The sequence below is a fragment of the Ursus maritimus genome, unplaced genomic scaffold (genome assembly GCF_017311325.1).
Source record: "Ursus maritimus isolate PB19 unplaced genomic scaffold, ASM1731132v1 scaffold_1, whole genome shotgun sequence".
Classification (NCBI taxonomy): domain Eukaryota; kingdom Metazoa; phylum Chordata; class Mammalia; order Carnivora; family Ursidae; genus Ursus; species Ursus maritimus.
Window position 1 is genome coordinate 24,872,210 of NW_024423343.1, and position 25,175 is coordinate 24,897,384.

General features: G+C 36.5%; 1 protein-coding gene across 1 annotated transcript in view; it reads left to right on the forward strand.

Annotated features, from left to right (window-relative positions):
* Positions 1–25,175, forward strand: part of ERBB4 (erb-b2 receptor tyrosine kinase 4) — a 666,536-nt gene that overhangs the window by 601,192 nt on the left and 40,169 nt on the right. The window contains exons 21-22 of the mRNA XM_008687562.2: positions 21,854–22,009; positions 24,513–24,588. Of these exons, the coding sequence (XP_008685784.2) occupies positions 21,854–22,009; positions 24,513–24,588 (232 nt within the window). The remainder of the gene's footprint in view (positions 1–21,853; positions 22,010–24,512; positions 24,589–25,175) is intronic.

Genomic DNA, 25,175 nt, shown 5'->3' on the forward strand with positions numbered 1-25,175 from the left:
CCTGTGTATCCCTCCAGCCTCATCTCACACCAAGCTCCCATCTCATTATTTCTGCCCAGCTACATTGGCTTTCTTACAAACTTGCCAAACTCCATAATCCTTCTAACCTCAGGTCTGTACATGCTGTCCCCTAGACCTGAAGCCAAATTGCCTCAGTTAAAATTCCAACTCTATTGTTTACTGTGTGTCTTTGGGAAAGACATTTAACATTTTCATGCCTTGGTTTCATCACCTGTAAAATGGAACAATAGTAGTACATACCTTACAGGACTGTTGTGTAAAGTGCTTACAACACTGCTTATCAGTTAGCAAGTGCGGTATGAGTGTTTACTATTTTATAAATCCTTGCAATTATATCACCGTGAATTATATCACGGTGCCTAGAATATGGTAGATTCTCAATGAATACTTGTTGAATGATAATGGATTCCATAGTCAGCCACTAGAGGCTCCTTCCTGTCTTTTTCCAAGCCCACTTATCTCCAGGCCCCTAACTTACAGGTGAATCAAGTTACCCTTCCTCAAAAAAAAAAAAAAAAAAAAAGTTATCCTTCCTCTGCCAAAGAATATTGTAGCTGATATCTATAATGTTCCTGTAGGTAATTTCTCATTTCCATTAAATTGACTTTCTTTTATTAAACCCAACTTTATGTTTTATAACGTGTCTTTAGTAATGAAATGGGCTATAATATTGATGCATATTTATTAGGGATGAGGATATTTCTCCACAGATGGTATGTGTGCCTTCTATTTCATACTCAGATTTAATCTAAATTGCATATGAACTATGTCTGCTCAGTTTAAAAACTGGTTATAAGCTCCTGTCCTCAACAGAAAAGAACAATTAACACATTCTTCAGTTAGAACTCAATTTATGGTTATACTATAATGAATAGCCATTTGCTAATTTAATAAACTCTATGCCTTAACTGCAAATGTTAATAGATGAAAATAGTAGCTGAACTTTGGACTGAATATGAAATACAAAATACTAGATTTTATAAAACTGTTAAACCCTTGAGGAAACATCTTATTTTCATACCAGTTTTAATATTCTGCTAGTAATCATATATCATCCAAACCATTTCAGAACAATATTATAATAACATGAAAATGCAACTTGTTTTTAAGGTAAATTCTGTCTGGTTTTGCAAATGATTCTGATAGAAATTCTGAGATGCTATCACCAATAATTTAATTAACCACTATTTGTCAAACTGTATGTATGAGTTGCACTATTAGGTACTAATTCGTGTTAATATCTAGACATAAATAATTTTTGTCCACGAAGATAATTAAAGTTGATGCTAGAAGTTAGACTAGAATAGCAGTTAACAAATTTATCAGGAGCCCCTGGCTGGCTCAGGCCAGTAGAGCGTAGACTGTTGATCTAGGGGTTGTAAGTTTGAGCCCCACAATGGGTGTAGAAATTACTTAAAAATAAAATCTTAAAATAAGTAAATAAATAAATAATAAAAGCAAATAAATTTATTGATTGGGATTCTTATTTGGGAACCCTGAAAAATATTAAATATGTATACTTGAATATTATAGTGTGCCCAAAGAGATTTTAAATATCACAAGAGTAGAAAAGGAGCTTTTATTTGTTTATTTATGTATTGCATCTCTCACAATTCTTAGCTCTACATATATTTAGTGAACTAACCTCTCCTACTCAGAAAAAGGTATAAGATATATGACCTCAGGGCTAACCAACATCTAGCATAGATCTACATATACATTTTAAATATTTATTAAAGTAATACCTGGTTATGGAAAATACCTTACCTAGTCTTGGGTTTAATCTTAAAAGAATAAATGGGCACATTTTTTCTTAATGCAGTATAGCTCTGCTAAAAAATATTCTGAACATTATTGGTATCTCAAGATATATTTCAAGGTTTACCTTTGTTCATAAACATTACTAATTCCTTCATTTGGAATTCATCCTTTACCCCCATGTGAGCATAGGTCTTTGTGTCTCCACTATAGCATTATCTCAAACTGCATTGCATTCCATCTATGCGTGTGTGTGTGTGTGTGTGTGCGTGTGTGTGCATGCGCGTGTGTCTGCTGTTGAGTGCATGTGCACAAGTACGACTGCCCTTCTTTGTCACCTCTAGAAGGTGACTGACTGGTAGAGCATTTTCCCCAAAGATATCCTTCAACAGTGTCTGAATTTAAACTCATCTTCTCTAGGATGGAAAATTCATCAGAATCTCCCTCAGTGATATACTCTGATTTAGGTTAAAAATAGTAATGATAATAATAAGGCTAAACAAATACTGTGTTTATTCTGAGGTTTAAATGGTAATCTGAGGTTTCTCCTCACTTGTCAAATCCCAGCCATGTTCCTAGTAACATATTCTAAATGAAGTGGGCAGTTTTGTAAAGACGGTGGTTTAAACGCTCTACTAATCACTTGAGCCCAAAGTTGGATTTTGTTTCTGGGTAAAATCGTAGAGAGCATTTAATTTTAAGCTTTGAATAGCTTGTATCTCCCCGGACACTGACAGTCATTTACATGCAATCACAATATACAGAAACTAAGTTTGGTTGAAGTGCAGTAAAAAAGAAAAAAAAAATCTGTTAAATCTGAATGGATGGAGAGCTGATTTATAAAAATGTCAGTCTTGTCTGTAGCTTTCATGTGTTTCCAAATAGTCAAAATTAATATGTACTCCCAAGAAAACTCTTTGTGACTGAATTCAAGTAAAGAACCATTATAGTTTAACAGACTTTAATTTTTTGCCAAAAAATAAGGTATTTCTACCAGAATATTGATATGGAAAAAATTACTCCATTTTATTTTCATATCTTTGCATAAGATTGTGTTTATAGCACCATTATCCACAAAAGCCTTCCATAGAGTACTTTTTTTCTTGTAATTAAAACAGTAGGAATTAATGACAGGCTGGGGATGCTTGCTGTTTTTGTAATAATGAATTGGACTATTTGAATGGGTAAAAAATGTTAATACAGTGATTATTTCAGACTGAGCTAAGTCTTGTCATAAAAGATAAAAGTATTAAATTTGCATTAGATGGTCTAAAATGAAATTGAATACTGTGAAACCATATAAAGGTAGTCCAACTTTGCCAAACATTATTACAATTGTAAAGAAACACAGGAGTTATGATTCAAATTCACTCTGACAGCAAAATAAACTCACTGATTTTTGTGACCCAAGGTCACTAGTTTCATTAAATCCATATATTCAGTTCTTGGCTCATGTGTGTTACCTAATTGTACTACTCTTTGAGGGGTTTATAGTTTTCTTAAAGTTAGGACCTTTTAGCTAAATGTCATATTGGGAAAAAAATCCTCACTTGTTTAAAAGATATGTGATATTTAAAAATTAAATTCTGAAAAAAATTAAATTCTGTAGGAAGCATGGATCATTTGTTACTAAAAATGTAGAAGGGATTATTGGAGGCCATGTTGTTAAAATCAATCAAGCAGTAAGAGATGCCTTGTTCATATGATAAAAAAGAAAAAAAAGTAGTTTCTCTTAGTGTTTTATTGTTTTAGAAAATACATCTTTACCTGATCCTATTACAATTGTAGTCTGATACTTACAGGTTTTGATACGAAGCTTAAAATAACATATTTATTTATTTACTTATTATTTTTTAAAAATTTATTAATTTGAGAGAGAGAGGGCATGAGTCAGGAGGAGAGGCAGAAGCAGAGGAAGAAGCAGACTCCCCACTGAGCAGGGAGCCAGGCAAGGGCTCAATCCCAGGACCCCTGGATCACGACCTGAGTGGAAGGCAGACGCTCAACCTACTGAGCCACCCAGGTGCCCCTAAAATAAAGTTTTTTAAAAAAAGAATTCTGGAGAGTCCAAATATCCAATTACTCTCTTTCTCTGTTTCTGAGGACAATAAAATACTCAAGCCAGCTGATGCAATTACAAGCTTATGATTTCTATCCGATATTGACCCTAATTATATGTGATGATCTTCACCCTGTTCTGTGAGCTTTCTGTCCCATTCGCCATGGACACCTGCTTTGCAGGTACATACAGCGAAATCTGAGAATGTTCTCCTTTGGGCCATTTCAAAACTCTTTCTCTGTCAGATTTCCTCTCATTCTCAGCATGTGTTACTGTTTCTTAATTTACCAAAAAAAAAAAAAAAAAAGAAGAAGAAGATAGAAGGACATGAACTTCTGTTCTGCTGCTCTCTTCCAGCTACAGGCTTCTCCTTCATTGCTGATTCAGAGGACGCCTTGGCCTTTTTCCTTTGACAAAGCGTACCTTTTATCTATACTCTTGATCCCAGCACAGTTGCAGTATTTCTCCACCATTTCTTCTCATCCTATATTATCAGCCTCTCCTGGCTCATTGGCTCCTCTCATGCATCTTAGGTATCTGTTCTCCAGGGATGGTAGGTGAACGACCTCAAACTTAGTTCTTCTTTCTAAAGTGCCTATTCATTCATGTACTTTTAAAAGGGGGCACAGTTTTTTTGTTGACCAGCGTTCCTCAAGACCTTGCTTACCTCTGAGTCTAGTGCAATCTAAAGGTGTTCACCAAGGTGAGCAATTGCTATGGACTGATGGTATACCCCAACGTGTATGTTGAAACCTGTTACCATTAAACAGAGCAAAGAACAATTTTATTTTAAGTAAAAGAAAAAAAAATGAGTTTATTTGGGAATAGCAGAGAAATTGCAATGGGGGACAAGAATCTGTGCTGAACCCTAGGCAAGCCTGAAAGGACAAAGGGGAGGTCAGCTTTTATTAGATGTTAGGAAGAAAGGGGGGAAGGCTGTTTTCAAAAAAAAAAAAAATTATTGGATAAGAAGAGTTTAAGATGGTGGCAGTTTTGCATGGCTGCAGGTGGAGGTTAGTGAGTTGTTGGTGGGGCAGAAGAGGGGTCTTACTTCCTTTTCTTAGACGCAGGAGACAAAATTCCTACGTGAAGGATGTTCTCTCTTGTCAAACACTTATCGTTCTTCCTACTGCTAGTCGTGTCGGCGGTAAAAACAGCACATGCATGAGAGCTCCCCCTTTGGGGCTTCCTGATGCCATTATTTTAAGTGAGGTTTCCTTTATTTATTTTCACAAGTCCTCATACCCAATGTGATGGCACTTAAAAGTAATTAGGTTTAGATAAGTTCATGAGGATGTGATTAATGACCTTACAAGAAGCAACACCAGAGGGCTGGCTGCCTCTCTCTCTTTCCACCATGTGAGGACCCAGTGAGAAAGTGGACATCTGGAAGCTAGGAATAGAGTCCTCCCCAGGGAACCGAATTGGCTGGCACCCTGTTCCTGGACTTACCAGTCTCCAGAGCTGTGAAAAATACATTTCTGTTTTGGAAAACACCAGTCTACAGTATTTTGTTATGCCCCCCTGAGAGGGCTAATACAGATTTTATTTAAAAAAATGGGGTACTGTTGTAGCAAATATCTAAACATGTGGAAGCAGCTTTGGAAGTGGGTAGAGGCTGGAAGACTTTCGAGGTACATATTGAAAATATGTTCATTAAGGGTGATTGGGGTAAGACCTCGGATGGAAATGAGGAACATGTTGTTGGAAACTAGAGGAAAGGTGATCCTTGTTATAAAGTCGCAAAGAATTTGGCTGAATTGTTTGCATTCTAGTGTTTTGTGGAAGGCAGACCCTATGAGGGATAAAATTGGATATTAAGCTGAGAAGATTTCTAAGTGTTGAAGGAGAAGCTTGATCCCTCCTGAATGCCTATAATGTGTGAAAGGAGAGAAATGAATTGAAGAAGGAATTGTTAAGCCAAAAGTAACCAAAACTTGAAGATTTGGAAAATTCTCAGCCTATTCATATTTAAAAAAAAAAAAATTACAGGGGTGCCTAGGTGGCTCAGCCATTTAAGTGTCTGACTTTTGCCCAGGTCATGGTCTCTCAGAGTCCTGGGAGTGAGCCCTGAGTCAGGACCCCTGCTCAACGGAGAGTCTGTTTCTCCTTCTCCCTCTGCCCCTCCCCCCTGCTTGTGTATGTGTACGTGTATACATACACTCACTCTCAAGTAAATAAAAATCTTAAAAAAAAAAAAGCATGTTCTGAAGTGTACACCAAGGGTATTGGCTAGAATATCTCAGTAAACAGTTTATGAGATTATATGAGCAGAAACACTGCCATTTTGAACTGAAGGGGATGGAGACAGGAAAAAATGAGGACAGGGTGTGGGATTTTTGAGCAGCTCCTCAGGATAATGGAGCCATTTGGCTGTCAATGTACACTCTTCTTTAAGAAGAAGGAAAAAATGTCCCCCAAAACAATTCAGAAGTTATCAGAGCCATTGTCTTGGTTTTCACAGGCCACATGGCCTCTGTCCAAAGACACGGGGCTAGACTACACAGGGGAGCCATGGGGATGGAGTGGGACACCTTCCCAACTCTGCTGTGGAGACAGGACCACCACCCTACTGGATCGTGAAGGCAAATCATTGAACATAAGAAGATTATTCTTGAAACTTAAGATCTGATGGAATTCAGCTTGCTAGGTTTAGGGCACATCACCCTTTCTGTCTTTCCTGTTTCTCCCTTTTGGAATGGGAATATCTATCCTACACCTGTTCCCCAGGGTACTTTGGTAGCATGTAACTTGTTTGGTTTCATAGGTGACAAGCTGGAGAGGAGTTTTACCTCAGGATGAATAATACCTCAAGTTTCATCCACGTCTGATTTAAGTGATATTTAGATGAGACTTCAAATGTTAGACTTTAGGATTGCTGCTCGAATGAATTAAGACTTTGGGTGCTGTTGGGATGGAATGAATGTCTTTTGCATGTCAGAAGGACATGAATTTTCAGGGACCATAGTCAGAATGGTCTTTCTCGTGGTAGTCTGAGATGATTAATACACCAGTATTTCCATTTCCAAACTCAAGGATCTCCATTCATTTATCCTTTTTGACCTCTCTATTGCACTTGACACTGTCCCCAGCTTCACCTTGAAATTCCTTCTTGTTCCCCAGTACCGGTCTGTCTTTTTTCTTTTTCTGTGAATCTGACCATTACTTTTAGTTACTTTTGCTTTTTTTTTTTTTTTTGTCTTACCCTCTCAGTTAACAGTGATGATTTTCCTGAATTTGATCTGGAAAAACTGCATTCTCTCACCTTGTCTTACGGCTTTATTTTCAGTGATAAGCTCCAAGCTCTATTTGCTGCTCTCAACCTAAAATTAATTCTCCAAGTTACTGTCATAGTCAAACCCTAAACTGCTGTTATCTGGGCTAGTATTATAACATCCTAACCAATCTCCTTGATTCCTTCCAGTCTCTTTTACCCGTATTTATTCTTCACTTAACTGCCAAATCTGATCATGTCTGTTTGTTTCAACCAAACTTTCCATGGCTCCTTTGTACATCATATTAGATAGTTACAATTAAGTTAGACAATTGTGGCACTTCTAGCCTTTGTCACCTTATGTCCCATCCTCATAGAACTTCTCGTATCTTTTTTCCAAGCATACCGTTACCTTTTAGGACTCTGTTTTATTTGGTTGTGACTGTCAGTTTTTAATACTTTTTATCCTATCTAGAATAGTCTTACTATATTATAGCCCAAAATTTAAATACCTACTTTTCACTTAACATCACCTTTTCTGTGAGACCTTCACTCATTTCCCTTTTTCTGCATGTTCAGAACAATTCCTGTACATTTTCTATTGTGCCCCTGTATATTTCTCACACTAGACTCTGAACAACTTGAAGGAAACCCTTTGTCAACTTTATATGTAAAAGTATTAGCAGAGTGCCCAGAAGCACATAATAGCTATTCAACAGATGACTGTTGAGAGAAACAAGGAAACTTCCTTTTTCTTTTTCAAGTATATATAGAGTGAACTGTATACACAAAAAATATTGTATGCACAATAAGCTAGAAAAGTATCAAGAGGAAATAAATAACACTTGATCTTTCTTCCTATTCTTTTTAGTAGTCTATAACCTAATGGAATATGCATACATATATACAAATATAAGGTGGCCCCAATTTTTATGCATAATGTACTCATAAAAGAGGCAAAAGTGGAAATCTCAAATGTGAACAATAGATCTACATGTTATAGCTGGAATTCAATTACAGATAACTTGAGGGACACCTGGCTGTCTGGTAGAGCATGTGACTCTTAATCTTGGGATTGTGAATTTAAGTAACATGTTGGGTATAGAGATTACTTAAAAATAAAATTTAAAAAAATACAGATCACTTGAGAGTATCATAAAATATTTCACTTTTCTACACCTTTACTCCTCATTTAGTGAAGTATTTATAGCTTTTTCTCCACATACTTTAGTTTTCCTCTTTTAAAAACAAATACATGGTCATTTAACTTAAGTTTAATGAGTATACATACAGTAGTGGTTGAAGATATGCTCATTTCAACATCCTTATTGATTGCTGTATTTGTCTAAATTTTATTAATTTCATGAGAAAAGTTTTATCATTTTCATTTTCCACTCTATTTTGACATCAAGATGAAGTGTCATTCAGATAATTACACAAAGAAATGAAAGTGTATAAGCACAAAGCAAAGTTTTGTTGAAATTAAATTGTTGTGGGCACCTGGGTCGTTCAATCGGCTAAGTGTCTGCCTTCGGCCCAGGTCATGATCTAGGGGTCCTGGGATTGAATAGCATCAGGGTCCCTGCTCAGTGGGGAGTCTGTTTATCCCTCTGCCTCTCCCCACCACTTGTGCTCTGTCTCTCTCTCAAATAAATAAATAAAATCTTAAAAAAAAAAAAAAAAGAAATTAAACTGTTGTATGAAAGACAGCAATATAAAAGCATGGTTGTTGGTTGATAGATAATTTTTTGTGTTCTAAGTATAAAGTCTGCTTGAGAATGCCTGAGAAAATTATAAATTGTTCAAAAGCTAAAATTTTTAAAAATGAGAACCATCTATAAGCAAGGTGCTAGACAAATGGGGCAGTAGTAATAAGTACCGCTGTTGAGTGCTCACTACTGCCGGGCACTGTGTTAAGAATTTTACATGCACTAGCTAATTTAATTCTCCTTACAACCTTATGAGAAAGGTGCTATTGTCATCCCCACTTTGCAGATGAAGATACTGGCAAACCGGGGGACTAACTAACATAGCTAAGGTCATGCAGACAGCTGCATTAGTGAATGGGTGAGCTAAAGTTGAAGCCTGGGAAGTCTTGTTTCAAAGCTGACACGCATACTGTACTCAGCTATCAAACATGAACAAGAATGGAATGAGAATGACTCTTTAGAGCATGGTTTGTGTGATGTGTATTTTCAGCTATTTTTTTCCCCCATGTGAAGTATTAACTGCATAAATCTGTGAGCGGGAGAGAGGTGCAAATGAAGAGGGCAGCTTTCAAATTCTACTTCGGCAGCGTGTATGAGCAGCACCTCGGTTTTCAGACCTTGTAGAAAAACAGATGGTGTTTAGCACAAAAACCCAAAGTTTTCTGGAAGTCAAAATACTCACTAAGCACTCTATAATACATATACAAGTAAGCCTGAAAATTAGCAGATATTTAATATCTCAAAAGAGCAAAGGGATGGTATAATAAAAATAATGACTAATAATACAAAATTACTTCCAATAATATTAAATATTATCCTTTTTCTTCTCCCTTTAGTTTTAACTGTTATAAGACTATCTGTTTGTGAGTATATTTATTATTGCTGGGATTTCCTTCTCTTCTAACCCCGTGACTGAAAGGCAGGAGAAGACATATGGATGAATAGATGGAGTAGGGAGGGGGAAATCAATCCATCGACTACTATTTATTGATTGTCTCCAATGTGATGAGATCGGTAAATGTGAGAAGGATCAAACTGAATTAAGTCATCTCAGCAGGAGCACACAGTTTGCAGCTTCAGGGAGTTAAGGACTCATAAGGGTTTAAAACAAAAGAGTGAAAGGTGGTCAGATTAAAACTTTGACTTTTAGGATTTGAACAAGCCAAAACATAGCTTTGTACTTCCATCCCTCTCTTCGGTGTTTCTCTTAAAAATAATTTTACAAACTAGTCAGTTTAGTAGATGAGTGTTCAGTTGGGAGTGAGATGTATTTGAGTCTTTTTCTACTCTTCACCTGAAAGTGCTAAAACTGACTATAATATGCGATATAGTCTTTCTGAAGCTTGAGCATAGGAGATGCAGCCTAATTTATAAATATGTGCATGTTATTTCTGCTTTATAAAGTAACTTTGATTTAGCCTTACACAGAAAGTTATTTCACAACAACACTTGATAAATTCAGGGTTTAGTTTTAAATAGATGATAGATGATAGAAGATAGATGATAGGTAGAGAAAATGGGACATTATAAGGTCATCTAATAGAGCGACATGGTCTCCTTGGCACTGGGGCAAGGCGCTGTGGAGGAAATGACAGCTGATTTGTGATCTAAGAGAGAGTTATTAGATTTACCCAAGTCTTCATCTGAAGCATGGCAGGAGCGTAACGTGTGTGGTGAGGGGGTGTTCCGGGTTAAGGGCTGTATGTGCAAAGACAACAGAGCCAACAGCATTTTCAAGTTGGTTTGAGCCATGGAGTTCCAAATGAGGAATTCCAAGAAAAGAAGCTAGAGTGACAGTCAAGTTGCTTGAAGACTTTTTTCAGTTATGAGATAGATAGAAGAGGAGGGTTAGCACGTGCACGTGACAGCATGTGTGCGCATGTGCAGATGTATCAGAGGACCCTGGGAAATGAGGCGATGATGAAAAGTGCCCGGGATCGAAGAGGAGAATTAAACAAAGAGGGATGTATTAGTCTTCTCTGCCTACCTCTTGGACTAAGTTTGAGCCCTTATGGAGTCAGGAGCTAAAGTCAGTGACTAAGTTTTTAAGGGGACTATCTGAGGCTAGGGTCTCAAGAATAGTAATTAACGTAGCTAGGTGCAAATTGCGGCACGTGTTCAAGAGCGCGTAAAGCTCGCTAAGGCAGTGATCTCACAGGGTGAGGAGGCTGGAGGGGCATCATTCACTGTTTAGAATTATCATAAGCTGCAACTTCTCAAGCACCAAGAGAGAGCCGCCACTAGAAAGACAGCAGCATTTCCACAGCGGCTCCAGCTGCAAGTTTAAAGGATGCAGATATCAATGAAAAGCCCGGAGAAAGATCAAACTGGATCAAATACCCAGAAAGTATTCAGGAACCTGAGTGAGTCTCACTGGGGAAACCCCAGAAATATCTGGAAACACCAACAGCTTCTAAGGGACAAATAGCTACAGATGCTCTGCAGACAGGTTGGGCCAAGAAACAGTGAAATTTGTGTTATTACTATGACACCATATGTATCCTCAAACTATGAAAACAGCAAAACTCAGATCACAACTTCCTGACAGTTTAAATACAGATAGACCATTCTTTTATTGTTAGGCGATATCTGGTATTTTTATGGTGACGCTGGGCTAGAAAATGAGCCAAGGCATACATTAGGAATCCTTTTTCTCTTATTTCCATACACAGAGACTAGAGACAAAGCCCTAGCATTCTGTCAAAGGGAGAGTGCAATTTTGAAACAAAGGAAATGCATCAAAATGGGCTTCCAAATCAGCTGTAAGCGATTGAAATGAAAACCGAAAGCCCTGGTTCCAATCCTTCTGAGAATTTTAAGAAGGAAAGAACCTGAACAAGAAGAGCCTGGATCGAGAGCAGGCAGATGGAAAGTAGCTTGGGTGACTTCCAGAAGGGAGTATGTGGGTACCACCCTTGCAAGCTTTACATGTGCTGGGTAAGCTTTTGCAGAGGTGGCCCAGGTCCATGGCATCCGAATAAGAGGCAGAACTTAATTGAATGATATGTTATATGTGGACACAAAATTGGCTCAAATCACATGAGAGCCTCTAGGGTTCTAGGAATTTTGCTTTTTTCAAGGAAAGAAACTTATTCTAAAATATTCAGTGGTTATAAATAAACTCAACTGCCTGGACTTATAAATGGGTAAACCACACTTTAAAAAAATAATTACTGAAATTTTTAGTTCTGTATGATAACAGTTTGCTTTGTAATAAGTATACCTCCTAAAATTGATATAATTGTCTTAAGAAGGAAAATTGTATGCACATATTCCCACCCACTAAACTTTATGGTTTTCAGTCAGTAGTATGCAACCCTGTGAAACTAAAGAATAATAGGAATGAATGAACAAAGCTCAAGCTTTGTTTCTGCTCAATTATAACAAAGGCATCAGATGTTCAACCTCCTCCCTATAGTGTCTGAATGTATTTGCACAATATGTATGCTCAGAAAAGGCTCAGCTTTTATCAGTTAATCTAGAGGTTGCTGTATTAATAGTTTGCACACTTCATTGATTTTTAATTAATTTCTAAAGAGACACAGAGGATAACTACTACAGCCCACAGACATCTCTGTTCTCATTGCAATCCACATCTTTATTGATCGGCTGCCTAAGGAGCAGAAGTAATCTATTTTAAGTATACTTTTCTAAGAGAGCATGGACACTATACAATTCACTCCTGTCCTTGTAATCATATTGGCAAGAGGTCAGTGAGAAGGAAAAACGATAGCATGTTTAGTATTCTCTTGATCCAGGCAGATGAGCTTTTTCACCCATTATTTATTTGGTAGGAAAGCAGTGGCTTCTCACACATGCTTTTTAACTTATCTTTTGTTTGTTTGTTTCTTTCTTTATTACTATTATTTTGTTTCTTTAAGAGACTTTTGAGGCCCAAGCAGGCTGTCCTGCAAATTCTTGCACTGGAAATTTCCAAAAACTTGTGAAGGGCGGGAAATAAAATTTCTGAAGAAACATCTGAAGAAAATGTAGAGAACCAGAAGTAAAAAAAATCTGTTTTCCCAGCCAGCTTCAGGAATCTGTAAATGCTGTCCTCGTTCACTGTCTTTGTTCACTCCCCGGGGTATGCTAATATCATCATTGGGTTTGGTCCCCAGTGCTGCAGGTTTTGCTCTTTTCTACCTATCATAAACATTGTAGACTTCTAAATTTGTCCTACTAACACTATAAAGAAAAATTGCTACGGCCTGGACAGCCTTACAAAACTTTGGTCTTATTGTTCATTTAACCCAACTACAAATATCTATTGAATAATAGTTAAATGTCAGGCAATCTTCAAACAGTGGAAAATACACAGTTGAATTCACAAGTAGCTGGTCTGGAAACACCATTCTAGGGGAACCCAGCAAAACTAAAGAGATTTGTTTATTATGTACAAGAATTTTTTTCTCTATTGAAATTTTAGAGCACCCATTGTTTATATAACATTCAATTAGGTATGTTGTCTTTGTTAGTTTCATACATGTTTTAGAGTCTATTGACTATAGTTGGATGTATATGATCGTATAATGTAATGGTTAAGTTTTTTGCCTCTGGAGTCAAGCTGCCTGCAGTCACATCTTGGTTCTTTCTAAGCTTTGTCTTGCACTGTCAGCCTCGGGCAAGTTTATTTTATTTCTCTGTGCATCAATTTCCTCATCTTAAAATGGGAATAATAGTAGAACAGATGTCATTGGGTTCTTGCGAGTTCCAACATACATAACACTTATAACAGTCCCCTGGCACAGAGTGCTTAAATAAATATTAACTATTTTATACATACAAAAATATAAAATGATAACATGTGCAGTTATATTGTATTCCTCATATGATTTCAGTGTTCTCAGTCAACAAAAAACCTCTACCTCTTGCATTTTCCACAGCGACTATTACTATTTTTGTTTGTCTAGATTCTCCTACACTAAAATTAGTACTGAACAGATTTTTTCATATTGTTAAACAAATTTATATCATTTCACATGGTGTAGTGTTCAATTCAGTCTTGTTTGTAGTGTCAAAGAGATGGAGGTACGTTTAGTGCCCATCAAGTGTGGCATAGACAATAAATTGACATGTGTATGCCTGTGTTATATACGCATATAGGTTTGTGACTTTGTGGATATAATTTAATGCAATAAGAAGCAATAAAGTGGATTTTGTATAGCATCATGCTTCAATCTAAAAAAGTATAATAAGTAAAACATGGTTTTATTTAGTGTACAATACTATTTATGTATTAAAAATAACACAAACCAACTTTTAAAAAATAAAAATAAAAAAACATGGATGATGAATTGGAAGGATATATATTAGAAACACTGTTGTGAATACTTACTATGGAAAGAAGAATGGCATTGGGGTGGAAGGTATAGGGAACAATGATAATAGCCCAAATGGATTATGGGGTATAATTAACTAAAAATTCTGTATACCTGAGTTCCTAAAAGAAAACAAAGACAAAAGTTGCACACATTGCCTTAAGTTGGCTCCTAGAAATGTCTAAATGTCTAAAACAGATTTGTGTGCAGGAAGTTTTTTTGGCCAGTGTCCTCAGGGGCAATACCTGTAAAACAATGAAACATATTAGGTAGAGGGAAAAAGTTGATGTGATGAAATTGCAACAGAGATCTCATCCAATCTTAGAAGAGAGCCCTGGAACTGGAATAGCTCTTCACAGTCATCTAATGGGGGGATGGACTTTATAACTGCATCAGCCAGTTGCTGGGTGTGGGCCGACTCTGTGAGAAGGCAAAACCCCCAACAAAGCAGCAGCTGAGTTGGAGTTATCAAAGCATCCAAAGTGATGCAGCTGAGAGCTACCTGCTGCCAACACTCCCCTATGAGTCTGTTGGTCCTGAAGAAGTTTCTGGGCGCTACACCACAGCACCTGCTACATGCATGTGTGCCTGTGACACACACACATTCACACACTCTCACTCAAATATATTAGTGGGACTTTGTGAAAAATGCATTTCAAGTATCAACAAGTATTGTTTTTATTGCACATTATTAAGCTGATATCAATTTAGCCCTCAATATTTCAGAATCTCCTTATGAACTACAACCTAACCTTCAAGTTTCTTGAAGATCATAGGTGCAATCAGAAGATGTAAGAATGAACCATGAGTATTAACTCCAAGCTAGTTTGGGACAGCCACGTGAATCTGGTTTTCTTCCTCTGCAAAGAATAATAGGAGAACATTTGGGGACAAATGAGGGAGAAACAGAAATTACTTCACCTAACAGTGTTGAGTAGCCAGTAGGTATTTCATTTGGCTATCTTTTCTTTCTCTTACAGTAGTCAAATTGTATTTTTAATAAGAGGATTGAATTTGAAGTTATTTATTTTGAAAATACATGATATCTTAGAATATTGAATGTTCTAGGTGTTTTACAAACATGAAGGCATTGAGCCCTCAAGACAATCTTCAAGGTAAATACTATTATTATCCCCATTTAATGGATGAGGAAATTGAAACACACAAATAAATGACCGAGGACACAGAGCTACTAAGAGCTGGGGTTTATTTCTAAAGTCTGTTATCTTAAACATTGAATGCATGAAACTGACTTTTACTAAAACATATTCACAGCTCTCACTACACAATGGAAGGGAGGCATCTACTCTGTCTTTCTTTACTGTTCTCTGTGTCTTTTATTGGCCCACAACTTAATATTTTATATAGATCTGTTGTATAGCTCCATCTATCATGGAATAAAAATTTAAAGCTAGAGGACACTTCAGAGATCATTTAGGTCAATCTGTCACTTTTATAGGAGAGGTGAAATGAGTATCTGAGGTCAAAAGCCTAGTGAACAGCATGTCCAGGACTTCTAGCTCCAACATTTAGTTCTGTGTTCTTTCTCTGCTGCTGTGAACCAGTGTTCTTTGGTTGAAAAGACTCCTCAGTTGATTTAATTATGAACCCCCTTAGTTTCCCTTCATGTGCTATTTGGATAAAGTCAGTTACTTCATCCAAAACGGACCCTTTCTCCCATTGAACATGCTCGTATCTTTAGCCCTAACAGTAGAGAGCATTATAGTCGGATTTTTTTTCCCTCAGGCATAGAATTGCTTTTAGAATGAAAAGTAGAAAAGAGGAGTGATTTTCATTTGAAGCTAGCTATCCTGAAGCTTCCTGTGTTATTAAAAAAGCTTCAGGTTATTAGAATGAAAACAGAAAAAAAAAAAAAAGTGTACTCTTGCTAACTCCAGAGATTAATGCCTGTGAGAGCTGACTGCAGCTTGAAATTTTTAGCTCCACACGTGTTTGATGAAATTGTCACATGGCCTATATATGGGAAGCAAATATTTATTGTCAAAAACAGTCTGGTCTCTCTTAACTTGTGTTAGCTTCCTGCAGCTGGGCAGAATACATTTTCACATTGGATTAAAACATAATAAGAATGCATTTTTGCTAGACAGTTGTGATTCAAATATCGTAAGATTGAAAAGAAGGTCATTGTAGGTGTTTATCAATAGCGATATTTTGATATTTTTCCATAGAGCAGTTTAGATGAGTCGATTTTAACCAGAGATTAAAACTTTAAACTCAATTGTAATAAAATTATCCTTGGATTTTGTATTAAAGTGCATTTCTGAAAGTCAGAGCAAAGTAACTTTCCCTAGCTAGTTTGTATTTATTAAAGCACCTTTTAGGAGGTATAAGCAAAACAGAAAATAAGTAAGTACTCTTTGCAAACTCATTATAGCATATTGAGCAAGTATGAAAAATGGTAAAATACTGAATGGTTTAGGTAATGGTATATTCTGAATTGTTTGAATAAAATCAGACTTATAGCACTTGGGTCTAGAAGTAGACAAAATGCTCCTAAAACATGTCTATGAAAAACTCCTTTCAGTGCTGATAAAAGATATTTTGGCATAGCAAATCTACTCTTTTATTCACCCTTTCTGCAGCACTGAAAACTTTCAACCTAAAGGCCATTGTTCATGACCTTTATCCTTACTAAAATCCTGAATCTGTGATGTATTTATGGGGGTCACCAAATCTTTTAATAGATTCCCTATTTTTTCCTTCTTTTTATATGACAGTACCCTCAAGTGAATCATGACTAAAATAATACTTTGAACAGTAATTATTTGGAATTTGTACCTACACATTAATCATGATGGATTGGTCGTGGGTATATGTATCACCATTTGTAAACATTTATTGAACTCCTACTGTAATATATTAGTTGAGGTTCACAGATTTTCTGAAATAAGCAATTCGAGTTAATGGGGGTAAGTTATTCTTGTTCACACTAGGACTGTTGCTATCTGTAGAAAAATCATAAAAGCTTGCATGTTCTGCACTTACTATATGGCAGCTACTATTTGAGTGCTTTACATATATTAACACATTTTATCTTTACAACAATTTGTGATATAGGTGCTTTTATGGCCATTTTAGAGACAAAGGTGAGTGCCAGGTTAATTAACTTGCCAGAGTCGCATAGCTAGAACGTGGCAGAGCTGGGGTTCGAGCCAGGCAATTGACCCCAGAATCTACAGTCAAACCAACTCCACCATCCTGCATATCCTGTGGCCAATGCAAGAATTAAGTTTCTAATTTATGTGAATCAAATTCCTGCCAATTAGAAAAGGTTCTATAATTTAGCTGAATTTTAGATATAAATACAAACAAGTCAGTCACTTGCATTATGCCCTGAAATTCACAGAAACATAACAATTTTGCTCCAAAAGAACTAGGATCTTTTAAAGCTATATGACTTCATTGTGTACATTAATTTCTACATGCCCACGTGACCCCATGACCCGCCGAGAGACAGGGTAGGCTTAAATGTGCAGACTTTAGAGCCCCACAGCAAGGGATCATCCCAGTTCTATCACTCATAAGATAACTTGTAGCAAATAATGACCTCTCTGAGACTTGGTTTTCTCATATTTAAAATGGGATGAAAACAGTATGCATCTCATAGGATTAAGTTAACCTACTGATGTAGAAGCATTTCGTTTAACACCTGCCATGTTTTGAGTATTCAATCAATGTTAGCGGTGGTTATCGTCCATGTTAGTATCCCTATAACGTACTCCCCCCGAGCTGGCGTGGCAAGGACAGGGCAGTTGCTACAAGGCAGAGTAAGTATCTTTTCAACCAGCGCAGCACCCTTCTATCAATATGAAGGGCCCTTCTTTTTAATCATTTTTAAACTTCAAGGGACATCATCCAGTTTGTCACTGCTATTTCTAGTAACTGTCTCCTTCTTTGCATCACACTCTGATTTAAGGAATGATTTTATTGTGAAGGAATCTAGCAGAGAATGTGACTCTAATGAGATCTTCTGGTAAGAAAATCCTATCTTAATGACTGTGATGTGGAGAAACCTATTGTGAGCAATCCATATATGATTCAACACTCATGTAGGTGTGAAAGTAGGACTAAGGTAGCAGTCTTAATTAATGATTTAAAAGCATCTGTACAATGTTACAAAGCAACCATACAAATGTATTTTGGTGACCTGTAATAATACAGGTGCTTCTGTTTTTATTTCTTTTAATCATTGTCAGGTGGGTAGAGGAAAGTATATAGAAATTATCATCTTGTTTCCTGAATTGAGTTCTCATTATTTTGAAGAAAACATTTTTTATAGACAAATGGAATTGAGGTCCATGGTAGTGTATCACCTGCTAAGGACTTGTGTATAGAATATCAAAGAATATTTGGAGTTTCTGTAGTTCTCATAACATAGAATGTGTCATTAGGGTCTTAAGTTACTTGGTGAATATTAGTTCTCTATTGGTGTAGTATATATCATTATTATTTGTATTAGGATAATATTTAGTTAAAGGACTTATTATTATCCACCTAAATTAAGAAAGTCAGAAAGCAGAATCATTCGTAATTTATCCTCCTCTTCATTATTCAGTTACCAAGGATGGTTATTTTATTGTCAAATTGTATCTCGGAATGGTCCTCTCCCTGAAATTTCTTCTGGCCTAGTTTAGTTAAAGGTTCAGACACTCATGCATAGGGGCTAGATGAGCATCATAAATGAACTCGTGGGTAGTAATAGTGAGTGTGGTGGGATCCTGGCAAGATGAGGGTGCCCTCAATGGCATACAGCCAGTCATCAGCTGAAGAGGATGTTTGAAAGTTACCCAGTGTGGGGGTCAAAAATATGTGCATAAAATGAATGTAGCTCATGGACTGCCAGTTTGCAGCCTTCATCATTTTCCATCTCATCACTTTTCTTCTACATTATAGCAGTGGCTCCCAACTTCGGCTGTATTTGTGTCCAATCCTTTGTCTATATACCAGGTGATTTTTTTTCAAGACTCCAACGATAATTGTGTTGCTCTCCTTTTTAGAACAGTTTCTGCATCACCACATCAAATACTGCATAAGACGCAAAGCTCAGATTCTCTACCACAACACATAAGAGGCCCTTGTTGAATTGAGCCTTTTCTTAACTTTGTCAGCCTCACCATCCGCCCCTCTCCTGCCTTTATACATAATGACTCAGAAATACCAAATCACATATCTTCGTCCAAGTGCACCATGGTATTGATGCCCCTGTGGGTGTTCTCTGTAACAATTTTCCCCTCACCTTGCCCAACTGGTAGACATCTTTCAGACCTTACTTAGGCCTCAGGATCTCTCTGAAGGCTCCTCTCTCATGCACACTTGCTAGGCTCTACTCCAGATGATCCTCAATTACACCTCTCCTTAAGTGCCTTTACGTGTATCCTAACGATTCACTCAAGTCCGTATTCCATGTCCGCCCACTGCATTAATAGCTATGTCTTCCTTCCGTGAACGATCTTCCCTGACTCTTGTTTCCCTGAAGTCTGGCGCAGTGCCTGGAACATAACGTGTGTTCCGTCATTATGTGTGGATCTGAATATTGACTCGTTACCAACACACTTTCCATAGTGAAGGGGGTAAGAAAGGAAAGATGAATGTTTTTATGGACATTTCTTTGAGGGCAAATAATTGAAAAAACTTTATCTCCAAAGCCATAAGTCTCTTTTTTGATCCCTTAAGTCATATAAAGGCTATATGTTTTTAGATTTACTTTATTCTAGGAATTTCCAAGTTGGCGTACGCAAACAGAAAGCACTGTTTAGGAAAGAGGATCAAACCCTAGAAATCTCAGTTGTGGACTGATTTCAGAAAACACTAATACAAATGGTGTCACCCAACTGCTGGACCGTATCAGGAAGTATCTCCACTGGTTATGTATAATGGGCATTTATACTATAGTGTTTGGCCTATGATGCTGTTTGAAGAAATCTTCTCTTTATACTGGGTATACAGTTCATATTTTTTTTTCTTTTTTTTACCTGTGTGATTTGTCTGTTTTCCACAGCTTTTGTTTTGATATCAGCAACCTTTAATCCTTCAAAGTCCTGCAATTGTAATGTTAACTACCAACAGCTTTGATTTGCAATTGGCATGAGAGTATGCTTTAACCATTTTCTAATAATTCTGATTTGGTTTTTTTTTTTTTTTTAAAGATTTTATTTATTTATTTGACAGAGATAGAGACAGCCAGCGAGAGAGGGAACACAAGCAGGGGGAGTGGGAGAGGAAGAAGCAGGCTCATAGCGGAAGAGCCTGATGTGGGGCTCGATCCCAGATCGCCGGGATCACGCCCTGAGCCGAAGGCAGCCGCTTAACCGCTGTGCCACCCAGGCGCCCCTTCTGATTTGGTTTTGAATGACAACTTTTTCTACCTCTGAAATCCTCGAATACTGAATTCCTCCAACACTTCAATAAGAATATATCACTTTAATTTAGGCCTCCGAGTTTACTTCCTTAATTTTACATCAACCTTTAGTTAAGGCTAATGTTTAATGACTCTTAGTTTCCCTACGGGTAAAGTATAATTAATATTCATTGCTTCTATGGATTTCGTATATATACATAAAAATATATATGAATATATATGTGACTATATACGGGTATATGTGGATATATATAATTGTTGGCAATCAGTAATACATTTTATTTTTAATTACCCTGTATGTTTAATGACGAAAGCATATTAAAGGCTAATTTCAGGGTCATTATAAGCAACATAATTTCACTTGTGGGTTCTTATAATGACTACTAATATCGTTGAAGCCATTTTAAAAAATTACAGACTTGGGGCGCCTGGGTGGCACAGTCGTTAAAGCGTCTGCCTTCGGCTCAGGGCGTGATCCCGGCGTACTGGGATCGAGTCCCACATCGGGCTCCTCCGCTGGGAGCCTGCTTCTTCCTCTCTCACTCGCCTGCTGTGTTCCCTCTCTCGCTGGCTGTCTCTCTGTCACATAAATAAATAAAATCTTAAAAAAAAAAAAAATTACAGACTTAAGACCTCTATAGTTCGTTTTTTGCATAATTAATAAGAATAATATATTTCTTCAGCCATGGTAGAATCTATGATGGTGATTTTGGCACCATTAAACTTCATGTGAAATATATTTTAGGGGCGCCTGGGTGGCTCAGTCCTTAAGCGTCTGCCTTCGGCTCAGGGCGTGATCCCGGCATTCCGGGATCGAGCCCCACATCAGGCTCCTCTGTTATGAGCCTGCTTCTTCCTCTCCCACTCCCCCTGCCTGTGTTCCCTCTCTCCCTGGCTGTCTCTCTCTGTCAAATAAATAAATTTAAAAAATCTTTAAAAAAATGTTTTTTAAAAAATTGTGGATGGGTGTCTTTGTTTGGAGCAGGTGTGTGCAGGGAGGATGACGGGAAGCAGGAGTTATTGAGAAGAAAACAACTAGAAATATGTGGGTCGGTCCAAGTGTGCATGAACTTCTCTACTGAGACACATGTACTCCTCACTAGTGAAAGTATTTGCAAAAGAGTATAAAGTCTCTGCAGAAAAAAAAAAATGATCTAACATTTAGCTCATGTACAGGTAATTCATTCTTTATAGGATATTAGGGGAAAAAGGCCGAAAGTTATTTGTGGTTTGCTTTTTATCCCAGGTTTTTCCTAATTTTGAAAATATTCCAGGATTTTGGCTTCGCTTAGAGAAATCAAGCACTTGCAACTAAAGGCTAAGAAACTGCTTTTTAGACAAATAGAAAAGCCTAGGCATTAACTGACTATCTTTCTGGAACTTGGTGTTTTTCAGGGAATGATGTACTTGGAAGAAAGACGGCTTGTTCATCGGGATTTGGCAGCCCGAAATGTCTTAGTGAAATCTCCAAACCATGTGAAAATCACAGATTTTGGACTAGCCAGACTCTTAGAAGGAGATGAAAAAGAGTATAATGCTGATGGAGGAAAGGTGGGTATCTTTTTAGAGCAATATTGCTTGAAAATATAGTATGATATCCTTTTATCTTCTTACATATTATAGGAAGAAGCCCCTAAGTCTGACATTATGAAAATGTAAAATCTCAATTCTACCATTTGCCTTCTCTCTCACCCATGGTCAAATATATACACACACCAATATCCATTTCTCAAAAGTAGCCAAAATAAGGCAGTTTGTCTCTAGTGGTCTTTATGTTGCATCCAGTATTGGGAAATGGGTGGATCCTTAGGCAATTTAGAAATTACACTTTAATCCAGGGACATAGAAATTATTTCATTGATCCTAAAAAGACAGGACTGACTACTAGAGAGAGACACAACTATCGTTTCATAGATTAAGGAGAAGCCTGGCCACTACCAAGAACCATACTCATTGGAAAGTTCATCATCCTATTTAGCTTCTAATCCTCTTCCACCAGAAGCAACAGATTCCTCTTATCTGTCTCTATTTTCTTAAGCATTACTGTAGTATATGATTGACCAATTTGCTTTATTTATTTCCTGATTCTCTCCATCAGAATGTAGGCTACTATATCCTGGGGATCTTAACAGTACCATTGCCTCTTCTGCTTTTCTGACTCTCCAGCCTCCGGCCTTGCCTGACAACTGTGCTCCTTCCAGATGGTCTCAGCCCAGGCCCTAGTTCCAGCTCTTGTTTGTTCTCATTAACCCACTGTTTAGACTGCCATTTTTGGCTAAACAGTGAGGATATCTCCTCTCCATCTGGAGGTCCCTCTAGCTTAATGTGGGAAAACTTTGATCAGGAGAGTCCAAGTGAAATAAGCAAATGCATCCTTAACCTATGGTGGCGTATAAACACAGGCTAACAAAAAAAGTGATCGATATGTCATTTTAATATGTTTATCGTGTACCTTATTTATCATGAACCATCCAAATATATATTATAAATATTTTTCAATGAGAGGCTTCCAAATGCTTAACATTGATTTTTATATGTCATTTGTATATGATTCTTATATAACTTTATATGATCTCTTATATAACTATATATATTCAAATCCTATCACAAGGCAAAAAAAAAAAATTTGAAAAAAAAAAACTTCCGTTTTGCAGTATTTCCTAATCTTCCCTTGATTTTATTAGACTGTTTTCCTGTTTACTACCAAATTGCAGCAGTTTGAGACCACAGCTTTGAAATTCAGTACAAGATTGCACAGTAGAAGTCTATAAATCACATGACTTCACTTGTCTTAAGAACATACAGCTGTAGGATTTGTCTAAAGCAAGATTCATTATAGCTTTAAACGCCTAGCAACCACTAAGTCTTTACCAAGCCACCTGTGATTTAAACTTACTTCTTTAACCCAATGTCCGTAGTCCATAAAGTCGGCTAACTCCTTGCCCATAGGGAAATCACTTTCAGTGTGTCTTCTGTTCCCTTTCACTGAATACCATGATTCTGTCGCACAGTTACCTTGGTGTCACCTTGGTGAGCAGCAAACCTCATGATTTCAAAGGCCTATTTAGTTTTAAGCTTTCAACTGCAAAGTAGAAGTGTTTGTCTTTATTCTGTAGAATCTAATTATATTTCCAGCTATATAATGCTGCCCTTCCTAGTTGACACTTACTCTGCTGACCCCTCATCAGCAGGGTATGTGAGTTGAGTTGTTTTTCTTGTGGTGACGATAGATTTGTACTGATCCTCTCAGATTCTTTTATATAATTCTTTATATAATTTATATATAAATTATATATAAATTATTATATAATTTATTTTATTATATATAAATTATTACATAATTTATATATAATTGTTTATATAATTATATAATTCTTTTATATAATTCCTAGTTGGAAAATGGTACATGTTTTCAATACTGGCTGACCAAGACAAGGGAGATCATTTGTGGCTGGGGAACAAAGCAAGCCTAACTTCGGATTTCATTATTTTAGGGGTTTCAAGTGACCAAATTACTAAGAGGAAAAAGGTGAGGGCAAGTATAGAAAGTGACCATCTTACTGGTGGTCAGAAATTTTCTGAGGGTAAAAAAGAATAAAGGAAAATGTAAGGAATCTCATTTTGGAGGGAAAAACGTAGTAGACCATAGTTTTAGAAGCACATGTCTTAAATGTTTAAAACTGATCTTGTGAGTCATAATATTAACTAGTAACCGAATTAATTGCTGAACATTAATTAACAACTATAGAAAGTGATACTATTTTACTTTTAATTGTTTATAAAGTTTTTAAAAATAAATATATCTTTAGGTTAATTCACTTTAAGAATTTTATAAATTTCAATTCGCCATTCTCTGTATTGAAAAATAGCATGTTTATTATTATTATTATTATTATTATTATCATTTTTGTATTTTCCATACACACAAAAAATACACAATCAAAAAATACAATTGAGGCAAGCCCAGAGACTCATATTTTGGGAAATGAATATAGGAATGACTTTTTATATAACTATAAAACTTTCACTTTTTATTTCTCTTTTTATTTCTCAGATGCCAATTAAATGGATGGCTCTGGAGTGTATACACTACAGGAAATTCACCCATCAGAGTGATGTTTGGAGCTATGGTAAATAAATCTTCCTTGCCAATTAAGGGTTTTAAGGCAAAAATAAATATATTAGGCTCATGTAAAGTATCTTAAGCCAATTTATTTTATTGTGTTGGAAATACCTACTTTTAAGCCTTGTTTCCTAAAGGAATTAACTCTTTGCTCTTCCACTTAAAAAAACAAAACAAAATTCTGAATTGCATCTTTTATCTGCCTTTTTTGTTATTCCTTGCTTCTCTAAAATGTAATATATTAAAATCTGTTGTCTACCATAACTTTTGGTTTGGCAGCAACTTTTCTGATCATTTTGACAGAAAAAAAATAGCCAATTTTGGTTTAGGAACGATGTCATAGAGCCTCATAGCCTTGATTTTCAAAAAAATCTTTGAAAACGTATATTAAAAATAAAAGAATATCTGTTCTATAATAAGAAAGAGATTATTGTTGTAACAAAGAATGATTACTGAATGCAATAAGGTGAGAGCAATAAATGTGAGGGGAGAGATAAGAGAGAATATTGCTAATTTCAGCTTTGATTTTAATTTACGGACTACTTTGGAATAAACAGGTATATTAGAGAATGAATTATATGAACTGGGAAAGAG